Source organism: Zootoca vivipara, chromosome 6 (assembly GCF_963506605.1).
Source record: "Zootoca vivipara chromosome 6, rZooViv1.1, whole genome shotgun sequence".
Lineage (NCBI taxonomy): Eukaryota > Metazoa > Chordata > Lepidosauria > Squamata > Lacertidae > Zootoca > Zootoca vivipara.
In genome coordinates this window covers 28,037,777-28,063,491 of record NC_083281.1, presented here as the reverse complement: position 1 = coordinate 28,063,491, position 25,715 = coordinate 28,037,777, and the positions used below count along the sequence as shown (strand labels likewise).

At 47.1% G+C, this 25,715-nt stretch overlaps 1 protein-coding gene across 1 annotated transcript in view; it reads left to right on the top strand.

Annotated features, from left to right (window-relative positions):
• The first annotated feature begins 7,597 nt into the window (after positions 1-7,597).
• Positions 7,598-25,715, top strand: part of FCGBP (Fc gamma binding protein) — a 36,714-nt gene continuing 18,596 nt past the window's right edge. The window contains exons 1-9 of the mRNA XM_060276446.1: positions 7,598-7,639; positions 11,662-11,710; positions 12,605-12,658; positions 14,756-15,979; positions 17,282-17,631; positions 18,342-18,915; positions 20,982-21,583; positions 21,874-22,441; positions 23,445-24,043. Of these exons, the coding sequence (XP_060132429.1) occupies positions 7,598-7,639; positions 11,662-11,710; positions 12,605-12,658; positions 14,756-15,979; positions 17,282-17,631; positions 18,342-18,915; positions 20,982-21,583; positions 21,874-22,441; positions 23,445-24,043 (4,062 nt within the window). The remainder of the gene's footprint in view (positions 7,640-11,661; positions 11,711-12,604; positions 12,659-14,755; positions 15,980-17,281; positions 17,632-18,341; positions 18,916-20,981; positions 21,584-21,873; positions 22,442-23,444; positions 24,044-25,715) is intronic.

Here is a 25,715-nt window from a genome sequence, read left to right as displayed (position 1 = left end):
ATATCATTCATTTGAAGTACACTTAACACACATTTCATAGAATCATAGAGTTGGAAGGGAACCTGAGGATCATCTAGTCCAACCCCCTGCAATGGAGGAACATGCAGCTGTCCCTTAGGGAGATTGAACCTGCAACCTTGGCATTATCAGCACCATGCTCTAACCAACTGAGCTATTCAAGGTGCATGACTTCCCCCAGGGAATCCCTGGAGCTATAATTTACTATGAGGGGCCCTAGCCTGATACCCTGCAGACCCACAGCCTTTCGAAGGGGTTGCCAACCTGGTGTTTGCAGGAAGCATAGTGCCTGTGACGGTTTTAAGTGGTGCCCCTGGGCAGAGGCCTCAAACGGTGTGCTTTCTCTCTCTCCTTTTTTAAAGTCTCCAGCCCTCCTATAGGGAAAAGTGTGATGCAAACGTGCATTGTCTGGGGTTGGACTAGATGACCCTCAGGCAGTCCCATATTTACGTATAAATTTACGTATAAATGGAAACAAGAAGAAGTACCAACGAAAGAAGAGTGGCAGATGAAAATGATGGACTTAGTGGAACTGGCGAAGCTGACAGGAAAAATCTGAAACCAGCATGATCAAGTACAGTGGTGCCTCGACTTACAAATGTAATCTGTTCTGAAGGCACCTTCATAGGTCAAAAAATCTGTAAGTCAAAAAACGCCATTGGAAACGCGATTTCCCATAGGAATGCATTGGAAATGGAAAAATTCGTAAGTCAAAGCAACCCTATCTAAAAATCCGTAAGTCAAAAAATCCCTATCTAAAACCACCGCGGTTTCCTTTCGGATGTCGAGACATTTCTAAGCGCGCAGCCATTACCCCCATTCATAAGTCGAAAAATTCGGTTGTCGAGTCGTTCGTAAGTCCAGGTACCACTGTATTCCAAAAGGACTGGAGTAAATCTATACAATGTTTGAAAGATTACTGTAAGCAATTTAACATCACTAGCAGGGTTGTCTGAAGACTCGTAATGAGAAACTTTCTCCCATTTTATTTTAACCTATATTTTAATGTCTTTTTTTGTAATGAGTGAAACCAGAATTGGAAAATGTATAAAATGCAATGATATAAAGGTTGATTTTGAAAGCCATGAGGCAGGAGGGAAGGAAATCGACGTGCTCGAAAGAGTCAGAGAGGTAAAGTGGATAACAATGATATGATTGTATATTATTAAATGCAAAACTAATAAAAATTATATACAAAAAATGGAGTAACACTTGTAGTTTAATGGTGAATTTTGGACGCAATGGAGATGTAAAAGATTTGGATTATCATAAAAGGTGCAGGAGGAAATGATTAACAATAGGACCCACAATGGGAAGGAGGGAAGCCCAGGAGATTCCTTGGAATCTTGTTATTGTGTTGTATGTTAGATATGTGACTGTAACATTTTAATCTGAAAAACCAAATAAATAAGGTTTTTTTTTTAAAAAAATGAACTGGAGTATTGTGAAGGAAGGTGTGCCTGAACAGGGTTTTATTTTTAGGTGGAGATGCAATTATTTAAACCAGATATTTTTTGCAGTAAACCCACATGAAAATTGCCACCAATATCCCCCTTGGTTCCAAGAGGGACCAGGTGCACAGCCTGGAAGTCATTTTGGACTCACAGCTGTCCATGGAGGCGCAGGTTAATTCTGTGTCCAGGACAGCTGTCTACCAGCTCCATCTGGTACGCAGGCTGAGACCCTACCTGCCAGTGGACTGTCTCGCCAGAGTGGTGCATGCTCTGGTTATCTCCTGCTTGGATTACTGCAATGCGTTCTACGTGGGGCTACCTTTGAAGGTGACCCAGAAACTGCAATTCATCCAGAATGCGGCAGCCAGACTGGTGACTGGGAGCGGCCACCGGGACCACATAACACTGGTGCTGAGAGATCTACATTGGCTCCCAGTACGTTTCCGAGCACAATTCAAAGTGTTGGTGCTGACCTTTAAAGCCCTAAACGGCCTCGGTCCTATATACCTGAAGGAGTGTCTCCACCCCCATCGTTCAGCCCGGACACTGAGATCCAGCGCCGAGGGCCTTCCGGCAGTTCCCTCACTACGAGAAGCAAAGCTACAGGGAACCAGGAAGAGGGCCTTCTCGGTAGTGGCACCTGCCCTGTGGGACGCCCTTCCATCAGAGGTCAGAGAGATAAACAACTACCGGACATTTAGAAAATACCTAAAGGCAGCCCTGTTTAGGGAAGTCTTTAGTCTGTGATATTTTAATATATTTTGATGTGTGTTGGAAGCCGCCCAGAGTGGCGGGGGAGACCCAGCCAGATGGGCGGGGTATAAATTATTATTATTATTATTATTATTATTATTATTATTATTATTATTAGGGAGAAAGGGGTGGTTTGATTTAGTAATGGGGTCTGGGAGGCTTGAGATGGGCATCTCCAGGCTTCAGTGGGAATCTCATATACGTGAGTAGGATATCAGGTGTTTTATTTGTCTAACACCTTCAGCTAACACAGGAGAGGTTTCTGTTTAACTCCATCCTCTAGCAATGTAAACTTACACAGTGATTTACAAGCAATGCATATTCCCCAGTGAGAGCTTTGGCTCAGAGCCACAAACCACAGAATAATAGGCTCTCTCAGACTTCGTAGTGAGCGGTTAAATTCCAGTCAAAAACTGATCTTCCGGGAGAAGTCCCTAGATCAGGAAATTAAATATGTTTCCTTCATCATTCCACATGTTCAGGAGGTGTTGTTTATTTGTTTGTTACATGGGCATGGAACAACACTGGGCATTTATGCTATGAACCAGCAATGTACAGGTGAAGGTTCTTGTGCTTGCAGAGCAAGTGATCTACCCCTAGGAACCGGAGGAACTGCAGAATCAGACCATTTGGCCCATCCATACCTACCAAGTCCTGGACGGAAAAATCTGGGATTGGCAGCCCGTGCCACCGGAAGTTGTGTAGACGCAACGTCCGGTGGCGCTTTGCCCTTCTATGGGCACCAGAAAATGGTGGCGTCAGCGCCGGAAGTCGCTTCTACGCATGACTGGAAACACGTAAAAGCGACTTCCGGCGCCAGCGGCGCCATTTTCTGGTGCCCATAGAAGGGCAAAGCGGCACCAGAAAAATGGCTGCCAGCAGAAGCGGATTTAAGGGAGAATAACGGGCTAATAACCTATACGGGAGACCGCCGGGAAACGGTAGGAAAAAAGGGGGTTTCCCAGCAAAAACGGGATACTTGGCAGCTATGGGCCCATCTAGTGCAGCATTGTTTACACCAGGGGTGGAGAAGCTGTGGCTCACCATGTGCCAAATTTGGCCCAGCAGGAGTCCCAATTTGGCCCATGAGGCTGTTTTTCACAAACCACGCCCACCTGCCCCACACCTGAAGCCATCTAGGATGTCAAGTATGGGGCATGTACTGACCTGGCTACAAAGGGACAATCTGGAACTTAAAGTTAGCTCCTGGTTTTTCCTTTTTTCTTATGTTTTAGCAGTGATTTCAATGCAACACACGTCATGCTAGCGATTCCTGCAGCTGGCAGGCTTGACTTCGGCGCCCATCACCTGATGGTCATTGAGCTGATGAGCAGCTTTTCAAATGCCAAGTGCAGGGCTGAGAAAGCCCCTTGGGCTGTGGTTCCCAAGCACTCAACAACCAGCAGGGGTGGAGATACAGTACATAACAAAAACATTCTCCACCCCTTCACTGACTAACAGTGGCTCTCCAGAATTTCAGGTGAGAGTCTCGCCCAGCATTATTAAGAGTTTCTGGGGATCGAACCTGAGACCTTCTTCATGCAAGGCATGAGCTGTAGCCCTTCCCCTGTAATGCAAACAGACATTGGATTCCAAGTGCTATGCTTTTCATTTGTGGGTTCTTTATAGGGATGGGGGATAAATCCGATTCAGTTCACGTTGAAAGGCAAATCTAATGTGAACTTTCTGAAACAATCTCTTTGGCAATCACTTGTAGCCGAGTAAGATTGTCTTCCATAAACATGGTTTTAACAATGGGTCCATAAGTGACTGTGGGGGCCAATTCTGGATCCACACGTCCTTCCACAGTGGGGGCATTGGTTTCTGGGCGGGAGTTGATCACGGTGTGGATTTACCAAGCGTGCCTTCCTCTTAGCACGTTTCTCCCTTGTGTCCTGAGATTGAGTGTCTTCAAAGCCCACGACACCTTTGGTAAAGGCTGTTATCCAACTGGAGTGCTCTGAAACAATATGTCAACCGAAACACAGTCATTCTACAAAATTCACACTTCTCCGAATTTTGTAATGTGGTTCTCAGAGCCCCTGTCAGGTTGGGGGGGGGAGCAGAAAGTGGGGTCCCAAGGAAGACGTCGGTGGTAGGTCCTTGCAGGACTCAGGCAGTTCCCCAGCGATAAACAACAAAGATCCCCTGTGTTGCAAACAGAACAATCTAACAATCCCAAAGCAACTCAATAGGCTAATAATATGATTACAATACTTTTATATCACTACTGAATTGTATCTTAATTTACAATCAGATAGCCTACAATATATACATGGTAACACCAACTAATATGAGTTAAGAAAATGTCCCAAAGCAAGGGATTTTTTTTTTGCTATTATAACACCACAAAGAATCACTCAAGCTTGAGGCAACATGCCTCCCAAGGTAAGTGTAAAGTCAGACAAAGCACAATTTATGTAGTGTTTTGCAGGGAGTAAGTTGAAGGATGTTGGTGCTCTAAAAACAGCAGCAGGACAGTTCTTCCAGGATAACCGACTGTTTCAAATGTTCTTCATCAGCTGATAATACCAAATAAAACCAATTACATTCAAATACAATAAATGAGATGATATACCTGAACATTCTACAAACAGTTATTACACAATAAGAGATACATTACCAAGTAAAATGTCCAAAAGGGTACACAGGATACAAATGGTTCAGCTTTCACTAATCAGTGTAATTGGCTGACACTGTTGGCTAAAACATGGTTGCATCCCCAGGGATGTCAGGTGGTCATGTAAGGCTCTTAATCTCAGGGTCATGGGCTTGAGCTCCATGCTGAGCAAAAGATTCCTGCATTGGAGGGGCATGTACAAAATGACCCTTGTGAGTCTGGGGCCGCCTCTGCCGCACCTCTGTCTCAGCTGTTGAGCGGCTTCAGGCTGCTCTCCAGAGGCGCGCAGGGAGCGCTGGCCTGGGGCCGCCTGGACAGCTGAGAGGCGCAGCACGGTGCCCCCAGGCTCGCGCTTCCCGGCCTGGGGCCGCCTCCTCCACGCCTCTCAGTTTTTGAGCGGCTTCAGGCTGCTCTCCGGAGGTGCACAGGGAGCGCGAGCCTGGGGCTGCCTCCTCCGCGCCTCTCAGCTCCGCGCGCACCCCTCCTGCCCGCCTCACTCGGGGGGGGGGCGCCAGAGGGATCTTGGCACCAGGGCGCCAGACATGGTTAAGACGGCCCTGGGTTGAGGAAGGGGAACATGGTAGCACGAGAGGCAGCAGAAGCAGGCATTTGATGTGAGTGTTTCTGAGCCTTCAAGAGTGCTCAGTTATCTGAGGTTTGGACATGGGGAGTCCAGTTCTTAAAGAGAGCTGTGAGTCAACAGGGGACTTTTTTTGCTATACCCCCGACCATGAGATGTTTCCCGCAGCAACGGAGTTTTGTGGTGACCATATGAATCAGGAAAGAACAGGAAGCAGTTTGTGCTGATTGTGTGGCTGCAATTGCTTTGTGTTGTGTTACAAATAAGGGTTATTGGCATATGGAGAGAAAGTAAACAGAGGAATATCTATTTGGCTCCACTAATAAAGAGGGCTTACCTTTTCTAGGGCAGCAGCAGTTGTGGCCCAGCTTGGGTGCTGGTGAGCCAGGGGGTAGCATGGTTGTCCTGTGTGGCCAGCTGTCGTCGTACCAGCTGTAGGTGCTGGTGGGATTGCCCGCCAAATGGGCCAATCTCAGCCCTGGGGGTGTGGTGGGGCTCTGGCGGCAGACCTGTCAGGGTCTGTTATGCCCAGGTAACATACCAAAGGCAGCTGTGCTGAAATTGGGCAGTGCAGTCACAAACTGGACATCCCACCTGCCCACCCTGAATGCTGTGGCTCTGCCCAAAGGTAAGCGGGCAGGACACATGTTTGGCCTTGCTGTGATCAACTCCCGCCCAGAAACCAGTGTCTCCACTGTGGAAGGACATGTGGATCCAGAAATGGCCTTCACAGTCACTTACGGACTCATTGTTAAAACCGTGTTTATGGAAGACAATCTTACTCGGCTACGAGTGACCACAGGCGGAGGAGGAGGAGGAGGAGGAGGAGGAATTATTATTTGGTCGCTGTATTCAGGGCTGGAAAGGAATTTCAGCCTGTCTGGGTTTTTGTTTGTTTTGTTTTTGTTTTTACCTTATTCAGAGCAATTGTCACAACTTTTGGTGGGAAAAGGCATTGGGTTGGATAATAATAATAATAATAATAATAATAATAATAATAATAATCTGGGCGGCTTCCAACCGAATATTAAAAACAGTACAGCATCAAACATCAAACATTAAAAACTTCCCTAAACAGGGCCGCCTTCAGTTGTCTTCTGAAATTAGAATAGTTACTTATTGCCTTGACATCTGCTGTGAGGGCGTTCTACAGGGCGGGTGCCACTACCGAGAAGGCCCTCTGTCTGGTTCCCTGTAACCTCACTTCTCGCAATGAGGGAACCGCCAGAAGGGCCTCGGTGCCGGATCTCAAGCTAAGGATCAAATTTCAAGGTTAAAGGGCTCCAGGGGAGTGTTATGTCCTGAAGCCATAGAAACACCTCAAATGGTGACCTGGTGGGTTTCGCCTCATTATGACTTGTGTTGTGAGGGGCTTCCATATCACTAGGATCAACTATGATGGATTATTATCCTGCAGGCGCATTGGCTAATTCAGGATATATAGCCAATGCCTGCTTACAATCAATAAAGTTGTGGCCATGTTCAATTCCAAAATGCTGCTGTGCCATTCTTGCTGTTCTTACGCATCCACAATCCTTACACCACCATGAGGCAACCCCTGGCCTGATGTGCTATGGTTCACAATAGCACCAGCTCATAAGTGTGGAAAGTGAGATGCCTAAGGAGAATTGGATTTCATGTTACCCTGCTGTAAGCAGGAAACACCAAGCATAAAATGAATTCCCCTCCAATTTGAGTCATTTCAGATATATATCAGCAGCAGCTTCCTGAATACTCAGGGGTGAGAAGCAATCTTGGCTTCCACATTCATTCTCTTGTATTGCTCAATCCAGCAAAATCTGCAACTCATGCTGGGTATGTGGGGCCATGAACTAATCTGTTTGTCTCAGTTTCTCATTTTTTCCAGTCTTAGATTTAGCTTCCTACATTTTTGTACCAGTAGTTCTTTTTAAAAGTCTAATATACATGATTTTTTTTCAACATTTCCCCAAGTGCACATACTTTTGTATTCAGTTTGTCTTACTTTACAATATCCTATGCCTCAGTCAGAAAGTATGGATTTTTTTTTCAAAAAACAAACAAACCTCAACTCACTGGAAAGGAGTAAGTTTGGAAGAACTAGGCTTGTTGAGCTTTTTTGGCATAATCACAAAAAAGATGTTTTTGAGCTACGGTATGATTTTTTTTATCGCCAAAAACGACACTGCCAACATGGGTTACCAGTATTCCGGCTATGCCCGGGAAATTCCAGACGTATGGCAACCCTAGTATGAGCCTGTCAATTGCTTATTTTTAAAATATTAAAGTCAGTTTGTGCATTCCCAAATTAGTTTTCTTAAAAAAAAAGTCCTTTTGAAAGTCGTCAGCATCAACGCAACAGTTCCTTTTGACATAATTTCATCTTTTTCATCTGTGGTATCTGACTTCACTGGACAAAAAGTCGATGCAGAGATAAGGTTTCAGCAGCTCTGTTTTTGTACCGGGTGCACAATCCAGGATCCTGAGTTAGTTGTTTGCTCACAAGTAAAGAGTGATGCCTGTCATCCTTAGCATTTCGTGATGCCACAGCCCACATTAGTCATTTTAAACCCTCAAGTTTGTGCTCTGCACAGATGATCACAGCCAGGGCCGTCTTAAGCTCATCGGGCGCCCTGGTGCAGGGATCCCCCGGTTGCCCCCCCCAAACCCCCTCTTTTATTTTTTAAAAAGGAAAGCTCTTACCGTCCCTGGAGACGCTTGCGGCGGAAGGCCTCAGGGCTTCCCAGAGCCCTCCCGCCGGCAGCAGAGGCCAGATGGGCACGCCATGGAGCCAGCGGGGAGAGCCTCCTGCCGGGCAGCGGGGGGGGCTCATGGCGGCCCCCGCACCTCACAGTGGTGCTGCGCTGTGCTGGAGGCTGCCCGGTGGCTTCTCGTGGCCCTGTCTGTCTCCCGTGGGGCCGGAGATGCCGGATTGAGTGGGGGAGGGGGCGCTGCTGCTCCGCGTGGCCTTCCTCCCTTCTCCCAGTGGGCTGGGGTGCCAGGGCAGGCCCAGGCCGCGCCAGGGCCTTCCTGGCCATCTCCCGCAACTCCGGCGCTTGCTGGGTCCACATGGCCTCCCCCCTTCCGTGGGTGGGCCGCAGGGCCCGGGTGGGTCCGGGCAGTGCCAGGAGGCCTCCCAGCCATTTCCTTGTGCCAACAGGGCACTGCGTTCCTTCCCGCCAACAGGGCGCTGCGTTTCATTGGTAGAGCTGCTACCATATGGCGTCGCCTCTACCAATGAAACGCAGTGCTGGTGTGAGGGATGACCCTGGTGCTGCAGAGTGGAACGGGGTCCTAGTGCCCCTGTTCCCTGCTTTTCCCTGAGCGGCGCGGCTGGCGGGCGTGCAAGACTCAGAGGAGGGAAAAGGGAGGCCGCCGTGCCGCTCCTCCACTTGCTGGGGCACCCCTCAGTGCCCCGGCGCCCCACGCCACTAGAGCCAATGGGTGAGCTGGCCCTGATCACAGCAAAGTTCTGGTAGATTCTTGCACAGGCATCCCCAAACTGCGGCCCTCTAGATGTTTTGGCCTACAACTCACATGATCCCTAGCTAACAGGACCAGTGGTCAGGGATGATGGGAATTGTAGTCCAAAACATCTGGAGGGCCGAAGTTTGGGGATGCCTGTTCTTGCATCTACCGCAGCAAAATGCTCAAATTCTGTGTGCTCCATTTGTCCTCAAGCACTACATGAAACTTATGGGATCTCATGGGAAACAGCCCAGTTGTTTGTAAGCGCTAGGTTGGCTTGCAGAATTATAAACATGGCCTCTTTGTCCCCACAAATGTTGCTGGTTGGATGACTGAGTTGGCCACCCCTGGCCAAGGTCCTCGGTGTAACATGCAACACAAGGCATCAAATAACAGAAAACATTTGTAGTGGGCGAGTTCCAGTGGGTGGCATGAGCTCTTAATCCTCTTGACTGACATGATTTAAGTCAACAGAGGGTTAAGGAGCCATGACTGCTGAGATCCATTCCCATCCCCTCCCATGTGAAAGGAGGCAACAAATATTGACCAAAGGGCTCAGCAAACTCGTTTAAGGAGGGGGTTCCCAGAAATGTTAGAGTAAGAGGTGCGGTAGTGTTGAGTAGTGAAGTCAGGGGTGCTAGAGGAGGAATGGGGTGTGTGGTGTGAGAGCAAGAAACAAAGGCTGGAGACGTTAATAAAGGAAGTTCCTTTAAGCTATGGGAAAGGCATGTTGGGCAAATCCTCACCTATGTCCCCACTGTGGAAGGATGTACGGATCCAGAATTTTCCTCCACAGTCACATAGTCACACTTTTGAAATTATATATATATATATATATATATATATATATATATATATATATATATATGATTTCTTAATTTACACAAATACAAGCATTGTCTCTTTTTCAAGTTGCGTTTTCAACAGATCAGTTTCATTCATTGTGAGACATTAGTGTTAGGTTAGGAATATACACTGTTAGGTTAGGAAGAAAAGGGGGAAGAGTGGGAGTGGGGAATGGGAGTGGGGTGGGGTTGGGTGGCAATGCTTCAATTCTTCTAGAGCCAGTGTGGTGAAGTGGTTAAGAGCAGTGGACTCGTAATCTGGTGAACCGGGTTCACTTCCCCGCTCCTCCACATGCAGTTGCTGGGTGACCTTGGGCTAGTCACACTTCTCCGAAGTCTCTCAGCCCCACTCACCTCACAGGGTGTTTGTTGTGGGGGAGGAAGGGAAAGGAGATTGTTAGCCATTTTGAGACTCCTTAGGGTACTGATAAAGGGGGATGTCAAGCCCACTTGTGTGGGTTGTATTTTTTTGGTGGTGAGAGAGGTTGGGGTGAGAGAGGCCTAGGGTGTAATTGGTTGCCTTTGATTGGCTGTAGCGAAATTTGTTTTGTGTGTGTGTGTGAGGTGTGTGTGTTTGCCAGATTGATTCGTATGCTGTTGGTGGGTTCTTGTTGTTGTCTTGTTGGGCTGTGTGTGTGATAAAGGGTAACCATACTGGCAGGGCTGGCTCTAAGGCAAGGCTGGGTGGCACAAGGCGCCAGGGGGCCGCCGGGCCGCCAGGGGGGTGCTGTGCTGCATCCACCAGACAGCTGCACTGGGAAACAGGGCAGGGGGGGCGCCGGAGGGATTGTTGCACCACGACGCCAGGGTGCCAGTTATGCTTAAGACGGCCCTGCATACTGGGGTGAAGGCATCTTCAGACACACTGTTAAGACCATATTCATGGAAGACAATCTAACTCAGCTACAAGTGATAGAAGAAGAAGAAGAAGAAGAAGAAGAAGAAGAAGAAGAAGAAGAAGAAGAAGAAGAAGAAGAAGAAGAAGAAGAAGAAGAAGAAGAAGAAGAAGAAGAAGTAGTGGTGGAAACTGTCAGGAAGTTTTACCCCCTAGACCGGTAGCATGTAAGGCAGGGGGCAGGCTGAGGACACACTGTGGTGGTCATTATCATTAATTCCATTTATTATCTACCCTTCACCAGCAGGTCCCAGGGCAGGTAACAACAATTTAAAACTCAGAATTAAAAACAGCTGCAACAGAGTACAGCCACAGGGATAACATATCTCAGGTGTCAAAAGGCCAGGGTTAAGAGGGATGCCTTCAGCTTTCACCCAAAGCTGCAATGAAGAAGCCAGACATATCTCTGTGGGGAACGAGTTCCACAACCACAGAGAATGTCCCCTGCCAGGCCACCACTACCACAAAACCTATGTGGGAGGTGGAACTGCTAAGAGGGGCTCCTCTGTTGATCTTAATAGACCCAGAGAGGATCTGTAGGAAAGGAGGTGGTCTTTCAGATATTTGGGGCTTAAATCATGTAGGGCTTTGAACAGTAGCAATAGCACCTTGAATTGGACTTGGAAGCAAAGCGCCAGCCAGTTCTTACTATAGGAGGTTGGTAGGGCAGTGGTGAGGCATTTGTCCTAATAAATCAGCTTCCACTGTTGGGGATTACTTCTGAGTAAACATCTACAGGATGCATCTGCAAAAGAGGATGCACTCCATGCTCTTTTAGTCCTGTTGGGAAGAAATTCGATATTTACTCCAGAAAGCCTCTTTTGGGCCCTAAGCACACTGCGCTGAGTAAACCACACTGCCCTGAGCACTTACGATCTTACGATCCTTTAAGTAATCCAAACTTAAACACGTAAACACTTTTGTGGTAAGGAGAATTGCATGTGCATCGACCCAAATCTGTGCTTACAGTCCCTCCTCCAGGAAGCGATGACTCAACCTATCACACACCGCTGGATGTGCTACCTTAATGTGCTGGGGACTCCCTCCAGTATAAATGTGGCCAACTTGTCACTGAGAGAATTAGGAGCATCCCAGCAGGTAAGTGGACTTTTCTCATTAGACACCTGTGGAATGAACATGGGAGGAGTGTGAGGGAATGGAGACGTCCGCTGAGCTTTCTTTGATTATGTGGTATCTGGTTTCAGATGTCCGTATGCAGGCCATATTCAAAATGATATCTTAATAGATTTGCAAAATGAAGAAAATGGGGGAAACATACTTTGTTTTTAGAGGAAAAATATACTTCACAGCAAGCATCATCTTAAAAGAAGCACTCTGTGACTTTGCAGGAGAAAATTGGGAATGCCTGCTTAATACCCACTCTTGTTATTTTGAATGATATAGTAATTTTTAAAATAAAATTTAAAAAATGGGATTCACCTATCAAAGGCTTTTTATTCCATTTGTTCCTAACCGTTTAATCCTATAGAACACGACAGCCTTAATAGATAGATGCAGTATTTCTGAAAGGAGGGTTTGACATATTTATTTATTCAGAAATATTTGTAGATCACTTAATCAAAAAGCTCTCTAAGCAACAATTATCAGTAAAATTATCAACAGAACACAGCTAAGAGTCACAAAACCTTTTTTAAAAAAACCCACCTGAGTATACACAAAAAAGGGAAAACACAGATAAAATTAGTAAACAAAAACAAAAATGGGTACACTTGCTGAAATAAAGCAATCTTTCAGTAGGCCTCTAAAACAGTATAGCAAAGGTATCTGCATAATGTCAATAGACAGGGAACTCCAAAGCATAAATGATGCCATGTTGAAAGGTTGACTCCTTGCAGATGCAGAATGAATATTATACGCCAATACATTCACACATTTACAATTGGCTCTAGTTTGGTCCTTACTCTGATGCACTTGCATCATAAGTTTGATCACCAAAGTGCCATTCCTCTTTCTTCTCTTTTTGTTTTGCAGCCATGGGGATGAGGATGCTGCTGCCAATCGCCGTGGGGCTCACCCTCCTCAGTGGTGAGTAGAGACTTGGGTGGTGTGACTAGGAAATCATCCAAGGGCGAAAGTCTGCAAATACAGTAGGAGGACTGAATGGGCAATCCACAATTCAGCCATGTGACCAGATAAACAATCAGTAGCAGATAGGAGTCACATACCGGTGGTTGGGGAGATCCATAGGGAATGTATCCATGCCTCTGATGAGGTTTGCCATAAATTAAGTGAATTGTCAGGAGTGCAGGCTTTGGATATGGGGTGGTTGTGGGCTTATTGATTGCAAAATCCAGGAAGACCCTCAAATCACGTACTAGGATGAACAACCTTCAGCTGATATGCATTGAATTCTACTTGTTTTGTGAGCCCACCCGGGTCTGAGTGGGAATCACTATTTAAAAGGATCACTGGGCTAAGAGTGTCTTAACCCCTACCCTGCCTGAGACATTTGTGGGCTTCTGCAAGCCAGAGTAGATAATAAGACTAGACAGGCCAAGACACTTCAGTGTGTAGCAATTTAGCGGGCCGGATTTAGGTTTGATGAGGCCCTAAGCTACTGAAGGTAATGGGGCCCTTTATACCGGTATGTCCAGCTGTCCTTTGTCAACAACAAATTGTCACTGTTTGTTGTGTTGAATATATGTGGTAATTTATGGACCCAATAGGTATCTAAACCATTTGCACATGTTGTCATGCAACCAGTCCATGCAGAATGTTTCCATGTCTGCACAGTATTCCAGGTAAGCTCCCTCCTTTACTGAAGGAACAGCCTAGAGGGAAGCCCTCCCCTTTGAAAGAGTCCCCTATTTGAAGGGATGCCTAGTCTAATAGGACTCAGCTACACAGCTGCAAATGAAACATTTTAAGTGTGCTGTAAAGCGCATTAAACAAATGTGACACTAGGTGGCAATGGTGAGCTATGGCAAATTCAATATATTTTTCAAAACTTTTTTTAAAAAGCATTTTCACATTATTTATATGTGTGTAGATTCCTCCTCAGTCTCATTTAAAGTTAAAGAGATACTTGAAGTAGCAGTAGCAGCAGCAGTAGCAACAGGTAATAAATGAAATCCAGCAAGCAGACTGTTAGAGGACAGAGAGGCAAGTCTGGATTCAGTCTCCCATTCCCCAGCAAAACACCTGATGGCCAGAATGAAACCTTTTGAAAAAGAGCTGACTCCAAATGCACGAGTAGCCCAGATATTCTGCATGAGCCAGGGGGCACTACTGTAATGCCCACAGGCTCCAGTGGGTCTGCCAGTATCTTCTCTGGCACACATGACCTCTGTCTATGCCACCTCAAATATCCACAATGCATGAAAGAAGTGTTTGCTTTTCCTGATCAGTTCCTGTTTGCACTGGCTTAGCCTCTCCTGCTTTGAACACAACCCGTTAGGTATGCCCACATTTTGTTGGGTGTGAGGATTGGACACTTGCCATCTTTTCCATGCTGAACAGAGCGAAGCGGCAAAGAATGCCTCTCTGTGAGTGCATTGGGGCTGATGCCACTGCCTCCCCCTCCCAACTTTTGTGGTCCTGTCACTTTTTCTGCTCTTTTAGATCCATTTTGTGTCATGCCACCCTTTTGACATCCATTTTGTGAGGGGCTCCCATGGCACTTTCTCAAATTTCCAAAAATGCCTATTGCACTGGGAAGTTGGAAACGTCTGACATGGGGGTACCCTGATAGATAATGTAATAAGTATTCTTATTTCTGGGGTGTGTACAGAAGTTTTCTGATGGGATAATCCTTTGGTAGGCACATTGTCAAGACTTGTGGGCATTACCTGGGCATTTGGATTTTTTTTGTCTTCCCATAAAGTCCTTGTTCAATTAAAGGAAAAACAAAATATTTATTTCCCAGTGTCAGATATTTTGGTGGGGGGATTTTATAGACCCTGTCATAATACCCAGACATCATACCGTCCAACCTTGGGAGATCCAAACTCAGATGTATGTCTTCTGGGATGTGCTCCTGGGCAAGTCAGGTGACCCAATCCTCACTCCCCAAATCTCATGAGGTGCCTAAAAACACGCAAGATTGCACCCCCCCAAAAGGTGCTTTCTGGGTTACAGAAGGACAATGGGAGAGCATGCTTACTTTTCTTTCTTTTCTTCCAGGCTTCCATGCCGTAATGCCCACTGGCCGGGAGTTCATCACAGCCTTCCTGCAAAACCACAAGCTGGACTACTCTGAAGCTCAGTTCCAGCTCTTCGTTTCCGGCTACTCGCCTTCTACCACCGTCACCGTCTCAGTCTACAAATCTAAGTTCCACAGCCAATTCCCCCTCGCCCGGGGTCAGACTGCAAAGGTGAAGATACCAGCTTATGCTGAGATGGCCAGCACGGCTAAATTCTGCTACACCGTCGTGGTGAAAGCTAACCAAGACATCTCTGTATTGGCCCTCAACTCCAAGAAGAATACAGCCGACACCACAGTGATCTACCCAGTCCACAGCTTAGGCACGGAATACTACGTCCTCACACCTCCTGGAGAGCTGTCCAATTCGTACAAGGAGTTCTCCATCATCGCGTGGCAGGACCGCACTGCGGTGGAGGTCTATCTCAAGGGCAGCGTGAGATTCCAGGGGCGCATCTACCCAGCAGGCAGCAAGCTGAATGCTGTCCTTTCTCCCTACGAAGCCATCCAGCTCCAGAGCCGCCAAGACCTCTCTGGCACCCTTGTAAGATCAGCGCGGCCAGTGGCAGTGCTGAGTGGGCACACCTGCGCCAATATGAACACCAATTGCAACCATGTGGTGGAGCAGCTTCTGCCAGTGTCTAGCTGGGGCCGGGCCTTCTTTCTCCTCCCACTCTCTTTCCAGACAAAGTACGACCTTGCGTACATAGTGGCGTCCCAGCCCACCACAGTCACCTGTGTCTCTGGTGGGATCCATACAAACTACAACCTTGTGGCCGGGCAGGTGCTCCAGCTGAAAGTCTCACGTTCGGGTCCCATTTACATCACAGGCAACGTGGGCATCCAGGTCTTCTTCTTTTGCACCGGTGGTACGCATTCTGGCCTGACCTTCGACCCCTTCCTCCTTAGTATCCCTGACGTGTTCAGCTACTGCACATCTTACACCCTCGGGGGCCTGGAAGACTTTGACAATTCTGCGTTCATCGTTGCTAAGACCGCTGCAGCTTCTGGGATCACCATGGATGGTCGTGCGTTGAGTGGTGCCTCTTGGAGACAGATACCAGGAACAGAATACTCCTGGAGCGAGTACAGTCTGGGGAAGAAAGAAAGCACCCATTCCATGACACATCCCAGCATCCCCTTTGCCCTGCTAAGTTTTGGCATTGCCAGCAGGAATGCCTATGGTGCAGTGGCACTCTGCCATAGTGGTAAGTTGTGGGGCTTGTTAAGATGGGAGATGAAGGTGCTGAATTTCCATTGAGCAAAGGGTGATCAGCACTGCAGGATCCAAATCCTTGCTCAGCAATGGAACTCAATGCATGATCTTGGGCCAATCTCTCTCTCTTTCAGAGTAACCAACGTCACAGGGCTCTTGGGGAAATAAATTGGGCTTACCTCCTTGTGCTTCTTGGAGAAAGGGTTGGATAGAAAGATAGCCTCCAGTTCTTGGGAACATAGGAATATAGGACCTGCCTTAGAATCACAGATTTGTAGAGTTGGAAGGGTCATCTAGTCTAACCCCCTGCAATGCAGGAATCTCAACTAAGGCATGGCAGGTGGTCATCCAACCTCTGTTTAAAAACCTTGTATGTAGGAGAGGTCACCACCTTCCAAAGCAGTCCGTTCCTTATACTGAGTCAGACCATTCATCTACCTAGCTCAGTATTGTCAACACTGACAGGCAGTGGATCATCTGCTGTGCCCCTCCCCCTCCCCCTCCCCAGTCTTACATAGTCTTCCTGGATTGTCCACATGACAAGAAGAGAGAGTATGCAATCAGGACTAAGTAGCTGACAGTCTTAGTAATATACAACTCTCTCGTGACTTTTCTGCCCGGAAACACATGGGAGGAACCTCTTGCCATAGCAATATATTTGGACTGTGATTGGCTGGGTGGAGCACAGTATTGGCCAGATAAGAGAATATGGACAGAAATGTCACCAGGAGCTTCTCTAAATTCAAACAGAAGTAGAAAATGTGTGCAAAGCAGGAAAGTGTGTGTAGCTTTGAGATTTTTTGGGGGGGGGATCTTTTTTTTAAAAAAAAATATATGCTTGAAATTCTCCTTGGGAGGGCTGTGCCCCATAACCCCATTGCAAGAGCCTTTGCTGTGTGCAGTGCCTGTATAGCTGTGCATGCCTAGGTAGGCAGCCCTTTGCAGATGTTGCATTGAGCATGTGTACATCTAGAGGATATAGCTAGCAGCATGCATGATGTTGAGGACCTGAAACATTGGCATGGACCCACCGACCTTCATCCCCAAGTGTTTGGGCGTGTATATGGAGAAGGTCAGACAATGGGAGGATGGCTTAAGTATTGCTATCGGAACTCTATCATTTAACTTGTCGGATGAGTTGGGCTATACAGGAAAAAAAGTTGGCTTCCTCCATCCCTCAATCTTGCGTTGAAGGCCACCCCTTCGACCTCTCCTCTCTCTCTCTCTTCTTGTGCCCATTCTCTTCCTTTCTTCCCCACTGTTATACTAACCCCTCCTCTTTTCTCGCCAGCCTCTCAACCTGCCCCCCAACCATCCTGCAGTTCCACCAAGTGCCGGAAGAAGGAGACTTGCCAGATTAGGAATGGCCAGCCTGTATGTGTGGCGCAGTCAACTGCCACCTGCTGGTCTCTGGGTGACCCCCATTACCATACTTTTGACAAGCAGAAATACAACTTCATGGGCACCTGCACCTACACGCTGGCCAAGACCTGCGGATTGGACAAGACACTCCCAGCTTTCCACATCACAGCCAAAAACGAAAACCAAGGCAGACGGAGTGTGTCCTTCATAGGGTTTGTGATGGTCCAGGTCCATGGATACCACATAAGTGTGGCCAGAAAGGAGTATGGCATAGTCAGGGTAAGAACAATAGCATTCCGTTGTCTTAACTGCATGAACCAGGGCCCATATCAGGCTAAGGATGAACGGGTCAGTCAACTTTCCTTCCTTTTGCATGTGCAAATTACACTGAGGACTGATCATCCTATGAGGACTATACCTCCTGATATTTCTGAATGGGGCATGGGTGGCGCTGTGGGTTAAACCACTGAGCCTAGGGCTTGCCGATCAGAAGGTCGGCGGTTCGAATCCCCACGAAGGGGTGAGCTCCCGTTGCTCGGTCCCAGCTCCTGCCAACTTAGCAGTTGGAAAGCACGTCAAAGTGCAAGTAGATAAATAGGTACCGCTACAGTGGGAAGGTAAACGGCGTTTCTGTGTGCTGCTCTGGTTTGCCAGAAGTGGCTTTGTCATGCTGGCCACATGACCTGGAAGCTGTACGCCGGTTCCCTTGGCCAATAGCGCAAGATGAGTGCCACAACCCCAGAGTCGGTCACAACTGGACCTATTGGTCAGGGGTCCCTTTACCTTTTATTTCTGAATGGGCATGTGTAGTTCTATTTTAAATAGCTTATTGTGGCACACCATGACTTGGATTGCATAGGTTGAGTGCCACATTGGGTGTGGCTAGTCCTGCTTCACAGCAGGTAGTTGGAACAACTCCCAACTCCCAACTCTATCCTCTACCAGGGGCTTCCATAATACATAACTAACAGCAACATATTCTGTACCAGGTGAATAACCAACGCTCCCGGCTGCCCATCTCCCTGCAAGAGGGGAAGCTGCGTCTATACCAGAGCGGGACCTCTGTCTTCATTGAGACCGACTTCTCACTGAAGGTTTCCTATGACTGGAACAACCGCCTCTGGGTGAAGATTCCCAGCAGCTTCTTCGAGAACATTTGCGGCTTGTGCGGTAACTACAATGGTGACCCTACTGATGACTTCAAGACCTCGACCGGGTCCTTGGCCCCCAGCCCTGTGGAGTTTGGGAAGAGCTGGAAAGTGGAAGATGGCAACAAGCTCTGCTGGGATGACTGCCATGGAGAATGCAAGAAGGTCACCTTGGAGGTGTTAATCAAATACAAAGTGGAGACTTTCTGTGGCTGGATCAGCAAACGGGAGGGCGGCCCATTCAGCCAGTGCCACTCTGTCGTTGACCCCAAAATCTTTGTGGAAAACTGTGCCTATGATCTCTATATCTATGAAGGCCACCGAGAGACTTTGTGCCAAGCACTGCAGAGCTATGCCGATGCCTGCCAGAGGGAAGGTGTAACCCTGTTGGACTGGAGGAGACTCACGGGCTGCTGTGAGTAGAATTAATTGCTTATGACAGGGGTCGCCAAGCTCCTTTGGGCCCAAGATCACATTTGGAAATATAAAAAACTGTCGTGGGCAACACAAATTGCCCATTTCCCAGAAGAAAAAATTGGTGATGCTCAGAATGCTTTCCTTCCCAAACATTCAAAACTCTTATACATTGCTCAGAACAAATAAAATCAGGAGGTAACTGTATTAAACAATGCTGTAAATTAAATAACAAACAATTTGCCTCCCTTTCATGACACCCAATCTCAGCAGCTTGGGGCAGCCATCTCAATCTACCTAAAGCAGGCATCCCCAAACTTCAGCCCTCCAGAAGTTTTGGACTACAATTCCCATCTTCCCCGACCACTGGTCCAACAGCTAGGGATCATGGGAGTTGTAGGCCAAAACATCTGGAGGGCTGCAGTTTGGGGATGCCTGACCTAAAGGCTTACCATTGGTGCTGGGAGTAATGGGTGTGTGATCCCTCTTTAAAAAAAATAAATCATTTTTATTAGTTTTCCAATAAAAACATCCAATTAACAAATCCATCAAATCATAATCCAATTAAAAATAATAAAATAAAATAAAAAACAGCCAAATTACAATCCAAATGATTAATTCTTAATTTTTTTCAGGCTTCCCATAGTCTGGACCTCTGAAATATATCTCCAATATTTCCATTTCTGCCTTCTTCTTGTTGTTCTCATATTGTCCACATTCTGATCTTGACGCTTTAAAGTTCCTCGTCCCTGGCTGTGCGATTCTCAGTCATGTCAAAAACAGAGCTGCCAAGTTTTCCCTTTTCTCGCGAGGAAGCCTATTCAGCATAAGGGAAAATCCCTTTAAAAAAGGGATAACTTGGCAGCTATGGTCAAAAATCATATATCCTTTCATCCGTAGGGTACAGCTTTATTTGTGTGTATATATTTTTTCAACTGTCTATTTACCAGCACAGCTTTTCCTGACTTCATTCTAATCTTCCAATCCGGGTTGTTGTCCAAGCCTGTCGTTTGAATTTTAATGACACAGTAACTCCCAAGTTGTTAAATTGTAACTGTTCAGAGTAATTTCCCAGTGTTAAATTGTCAAGCATACTGTTTGCAATATTGCAATGTAAAGGAACTGTATTCCACAGATATAAGTCATTTGGTGATCAATAAGCTTTCCCGGAGACCACACAACCCCCCCCCTCGCTTATAATGAAGAAATTCTGCAAACAGATGCACTGTATGTTGTACCAAATTGTTATCTCAAGTCATTATAAACTCAGCTAGCAAGTATTTCCCACTTCCCTCAAAAAAGGGAGGACTTCTCATTTTTCCGTGCTGGGTCATACTAACGAGCGCCACATTGTTTCTTCTTTTATCTTTATCAAGTCTAAGTAAAGCTGTGCAGTTGAATACTTAATTATAAATAGAAGTCCACCTGTACTCCGTTTTTTTTAAAGGTTTATTAATGAGGCTTGGCATAGAAAAACAATTGTAGGCATAGAAAAGTAGAAAAAGGAACGTACCGGTACCAATCACCTCCATAAATCCAAACATCATGATGAGAATCTCTTTGAAGTCCAAGCTTAAACCCCAGGGACTATACAATTCTGCAGATTTTTTCTCAGTCTTCTTCGGTTCAGACTATGTCTGTTTATTGTCCAAATCTAATTATTTTATCAAACAGATATTTCCGGCTTGTGAGAGTAACTTCGGAGAGTGCCAGCCATGCTGTGCTCTGGGACCCAGCGTCCTGCTGCTTGCACCTTGGTGCCAGCTGACAATCCTGGAGGGTCTGAGGGTCTACGAGACAGTCCTCCCCCACCCTGGGGAGTCTGCCAGGGCTAATTACCCACATATCAACCCTGAATTACCGGCACGGCTGAGGTCCGATCGTGTGGGAGTCAGCCATTTCTCACCGCCGGAAACAGGAAGCGGGTGTGCAATCCCTCTGATCATAAATCCCAATGAAAAAGAAAGGGATTGTGGATAATTGTGCCCTTATTATTCTCTCTCTCTCTCTCTCTCTCTCTCTCTCTCTCTCTCTCTCTCTCTCTCTCTCTCTCTCTCTCTCTCGCAGTGCTCTCTTGCCCCGAGAACAGCCAGTACAAGCTCTGCGGCTCAGCCTGCCCTGCCACTTGCAACGACCAAGCTCTTCCTTCCAATTGCTCTTCATCACGCTGTGTGGAAACTTGTCAGTGCAACGAGGGTTTTGTGCTGGAAGCTGGGAAGTGTATCCCCAAGGCAGCCTGCGGTTGTGCCTTCGAAGGGAAGCTCTTTTCCCCTGGCGAGCAGTTCTGGGGAGATGGCACATGCACAAAGCGCTGCATCTGTGACCCACAGAGCAAGCAGATGAAATGCCAGCCTGCCAGCTGCAAGGCTGGGGAACAGTGCAGGGTGGAGAATGGCCTCCAGAACTGCTACCCAACCAGTTACGCCACCTGTTCCACTGCTGGTTACTCTCATTACCATGGTTTTGACGGTCAGAGTTTTAACTTCCAGGGCACCTGCCTCTACACATTTGCAGGACTCAGCCAGAAGCGCAATGACTTGGTGGATTTCCAGGTCTTAGTCCAGAACTTGGGCCAGGGCAGCTGGTCCGCATCCCTCAACAAACTGGTCAAGGTTCAAGTCTATGGCCTGGAGATAACGGTCAGCTGGGCTCATCGTGGAAGAGTTCTGGTGAGTCTAAATGAGGCCTGCTTTGGGGAGTGAGCCTGTTAAAAGCCTGCACACATCAATGGAGCACATATAAGTGCCCCACCCCCATTCTACCCCATTCCACCCTCCGTTCCACCCTCGTTCTGCCTTCTTCTGGGTCTAAAAGAACCAACGTGTCGGCAATCACACTTCAATTGAATGCGCCAAAAATGTCTGTGCTAAGCCATCGTTTGGCATAGCTCAAAGCCATAGCACCAGATTTTGAGCACGATCTTCCCCACTCACCCTTCCCACTTTATCTCTCCTCCCAGGTGAATGGCTTGCTGACCAACTTGCCCTACAGGATGGGCCTGGATCAAGTCCTCATCTATCAAAAGGGCTGGGATGTTGTGATCCAAACAGCTTTTGGCCTCACCGTCAACTTTGACTGGCAAAGCCGCCTCACGGTCACTGTGCCAAAGTCCTATGAAGGGGCCCTCGGTGGTCTCTGTGGCAACTTCAACAGTAACAAACAAGACAACTTGGTGTCTGGTGGCGCTGGGTCAGCCTTGGGTTTGACAGCCTTGGGACGGCGCTGGAAGGTGGCCGAGTCCCTGGGATGCGGAGAAGTGAGCCCCAGGGTGTGTCCGGACTTGGAAAACATTGCCCAGCACCAGCGAGGCATCAGTGCAGAATGTGGACTCCTGGTGGACAAGAGTGGCCCATTTAGGGAGTGCCATGGCAGAATTGACCCTGAGGTGTTTTTCCTGGACTGTGTTTATGACTACTGCACTTTTAATGGTCAAAAGGCTGTGCTGGGCCATGTCATTGCTGCTTACACTGCAGCCTGCCAAGCCATACAGGTGACCATATATATCTGGAGGATCCACATATTCTGGAGTAAGTATGATCCAGTTTGCTCCATCTGCTGTTGGGAAGAGGGTGGAGCTCCCTAGGGCAGTTGTGTTTCTTAACCTTGGGCCCCTCAATATTGCTGGATTGGGTATTGGGAATTGCAGTCCCAAAACAGCTGGAGGGCCAAGTTTGGCCATGCCTGGTTTAGAGGGTGCAATGCAAGTTACATGGCATAAAGGATAGGAGTGATAAAAAAAATTGATCCAGTTCTCATCTGAAGGCAAAATTACACAATTCATGCTTTCCAAAGCAATGGGTGAATCAAAAGGCAGCCATTTCCAAATTCCGCAATGCATTTCTCCAGCCAAGTAATGTGCTCAAAAATGCATATATTAGGTTAAAGGATAACAAATGGATATATCAATGACAATAACACAGGGGGGAAATGTCCTGTAAAAGGGAAAGTTGCATTAAAATATATAAGGAGAAAGTTATTCTAAAATGCTGAAGAATGTTTGTGGGAACATTTGGGCGTTGTTTTTTTTAAGGGGGGGATGCAAACTGATGTAGAAATATGGAGAACTGGATTTAACATTGGGAAAAATGAGAAACCAGAATTGGCATATTTGCCTGTCCCTACACTTTGCTCTCCCTCCACCCCCCATCTCCTTCCTCTCCACCTCCCAGCATTTGCCTGCCCTGGTTCCAGCCTTTCCATTCCCTCTTCACTCTCCCACAGTTTTCCACATCTGCAACAGTCAGCCAATAATCTGTGGCCCCCTGAGCATGCTCTGTCTCCATTGGGCTGCTTAGGGCAGGTGGGTTGCCCCTTCAGGTTCTCCTGAGCCTGCTGACATCTCCCTTTCCTGTATGGGTGGGTGATGCTGCTTTGGCTACATAAGCAACAGCACTCGCATCCCGAACACTGGAAACAGGGTGAGCAACGCTGTCACAGCAACCTGGGTTTATGTTAGTCTCCGGTGTAGTAACAGAAATAGAAAAATTGTGATATTGATGAGAAATGCATTTGCTAACCCTCCCATTCCAGAGCCGGTCTGTCCCCAAAACAGCCACTACGAGCTCTGTGCCAGCAGCTGCCAGCAGACCTGCAGCAGCCTCTACTCCCCTCTGCCTTGCTCAGCGCACTGTGCAGAAGGATGCGTCTGCGATGAAGGCTTTGTGCTCAGCGGCGACCGCTGCGTCCCCATGTCTCAGTGTGGCTGCGTCTACCAGGAGCGGTACTATACAGCTGGGCAAACCTTCTACCCAACCAGCAAGTGCAACGTGGAGTGCGTGTGCCAGGCTGGTGGAGCGGTTGCCTGCAAGGAAATCTCATGTGGTCCTGGCGAGGAGTGTAGGGCAGTGGACGGCGTCCATAAATGCCACCCCGTTGGCTCAGCCACTTGCTCAGTCTCTGGCGATCCCCATTACATCTCCTTCGATGGAGTACGCTTCAACTTCCAGGGCACCTGCACCTATGTCCTTGCTAAGGCTGCCGTCACTGACAAGAAGAACTTGAAGGCTTTCACCATCACTGAAGAAAATGAGGCCTGGGGGAGCAGAAAAGCCTCAGTCACCAAGATGGTCTCTGTGGAAGTCTATGGCAACACACTTACTTTGATCCAGAACAAGAAGGGACAGATCAAGGTAGGTGTCTCCACGCTCCCCGTGCTCTTATCCAAGAAGCTCTGTGCAGTGCACATACTTCTCCCTTTTAATTCCAAGGGTCTTCTTCTCTCTTCTTCTTTGGTGATCACTCGTAGCTGAGTAAGGTTGTCTTCCATAAACACGGTTTTAACAATGAGTTCGTAAGTGACTGTGGAGGCCAATCCAGGATCCACACATCCTTCCACAGTGGGGACATAGGTTTCTGGGCGGGAGCTGATCATGGCGTGGATTTGCCAAGCGTGCCTTCCTCTTAGCACGTTTCTCTCTTTTGTCCTGAGTTTGAGCGTCTTCAAAGCCCATGGCACCTTTGGTAAAGGTTGTTCTCCAACTGGAGCACTCGTAGGTCAGTGTTTGCCAGTTACCGGTATTTATTTAGATTTGCCTAATTAGGCATACCAGGCTGTTTTGGCCAAGTTACATCCACCAGCTCTGGCTTTTTTTCTGCCAGAACCCACTAGAACTTAGTTCCAGCACCTCTAAGAGAACAAGGGAGACATTCATGGTGAATTCCAGCACTTCTTTTTCTAGAAAAATAGCACTGCCTACACCTGATGTCATATATACATCTGGGGTATTTCTGAGCCAATAATTGCACCGCCAAATTCAGAGATGTGTGAGAGCTGACAGTTATTTGACTAGAAATGCACATCGGATGGAGTTTGCCATCTACAGTTCATTTTATAAAGCTAATTTTAAGGAATTATATCTAACACTCTCTCACACACACACATGTATGTTTAAAATAAGGGTCACAGCTATCCTCTCTGAATTTTTAGTTGTGTAATTTTCTGTTTCACTTGGCAATTTTATCTCCTCGGTGGTGCTAACGTATGTTTGCACTTTTGTACACAAAGTGCAATGGCCAGGACTTCATGCAAACATAGCTAGCTGTATATATTTTCTCCTGCACATCTTAAGTCGATTAAACATTAATAAAGCTATTGATTAAGGCAATGAAAAGTTACAGCCCTATCATTTCAATGAAAAATTCAGCTGCTACGTTTGAACCTGAGATCAATTTCACTGAATAAATCCGGACATGGGGGAAAAGCCCACTGCTTTAATCATGGCTCTAGTTCTACATTAGTATATCCCAAGAAGACCACAGATGCATTTGACCTTGGTTAGGCCAAAGGAAGCTGCTTTATACTGAGTAAAACTTTTGGTCCATCCAGCTCAGTATTATTTGCTCTGCAATGACACGGAGCAGCTATCCAGCATTTCAGACAGGTAGTTTCTCCCCGGTCTACCTGGAGATGCTGGGGAATGAACCTGGGACCTTTTGCATGCAAATCATGGACACTACCACTAAGCTGTGGTCCTGTAGTTTTTGTGCTGAAGGGGTTGCACTACCCAAAAATAACCAGTGATGAGTGTCTTAAGCACAAGAGCCACCAATTCAGCAGCTCCAAGATGGGGTTGCTATAATACAATATGTCTCCCTTAGCGCTCGGGAAGTATGACCTCCTGCCAAGTTCCAATCATACGGTGTGCACACTAGATTTGCATGTGATTGGATCCTTGTAAGTGGATATGTTTACATATGTCTATGCACAAGAATCCTCTTTCCAACAGATCTTAAAGATAAGTTTGTTCATGAGCTTGTCACATGTTGAACCATTCACAAGGTGCCCCTGCGCGTGCAAATCCT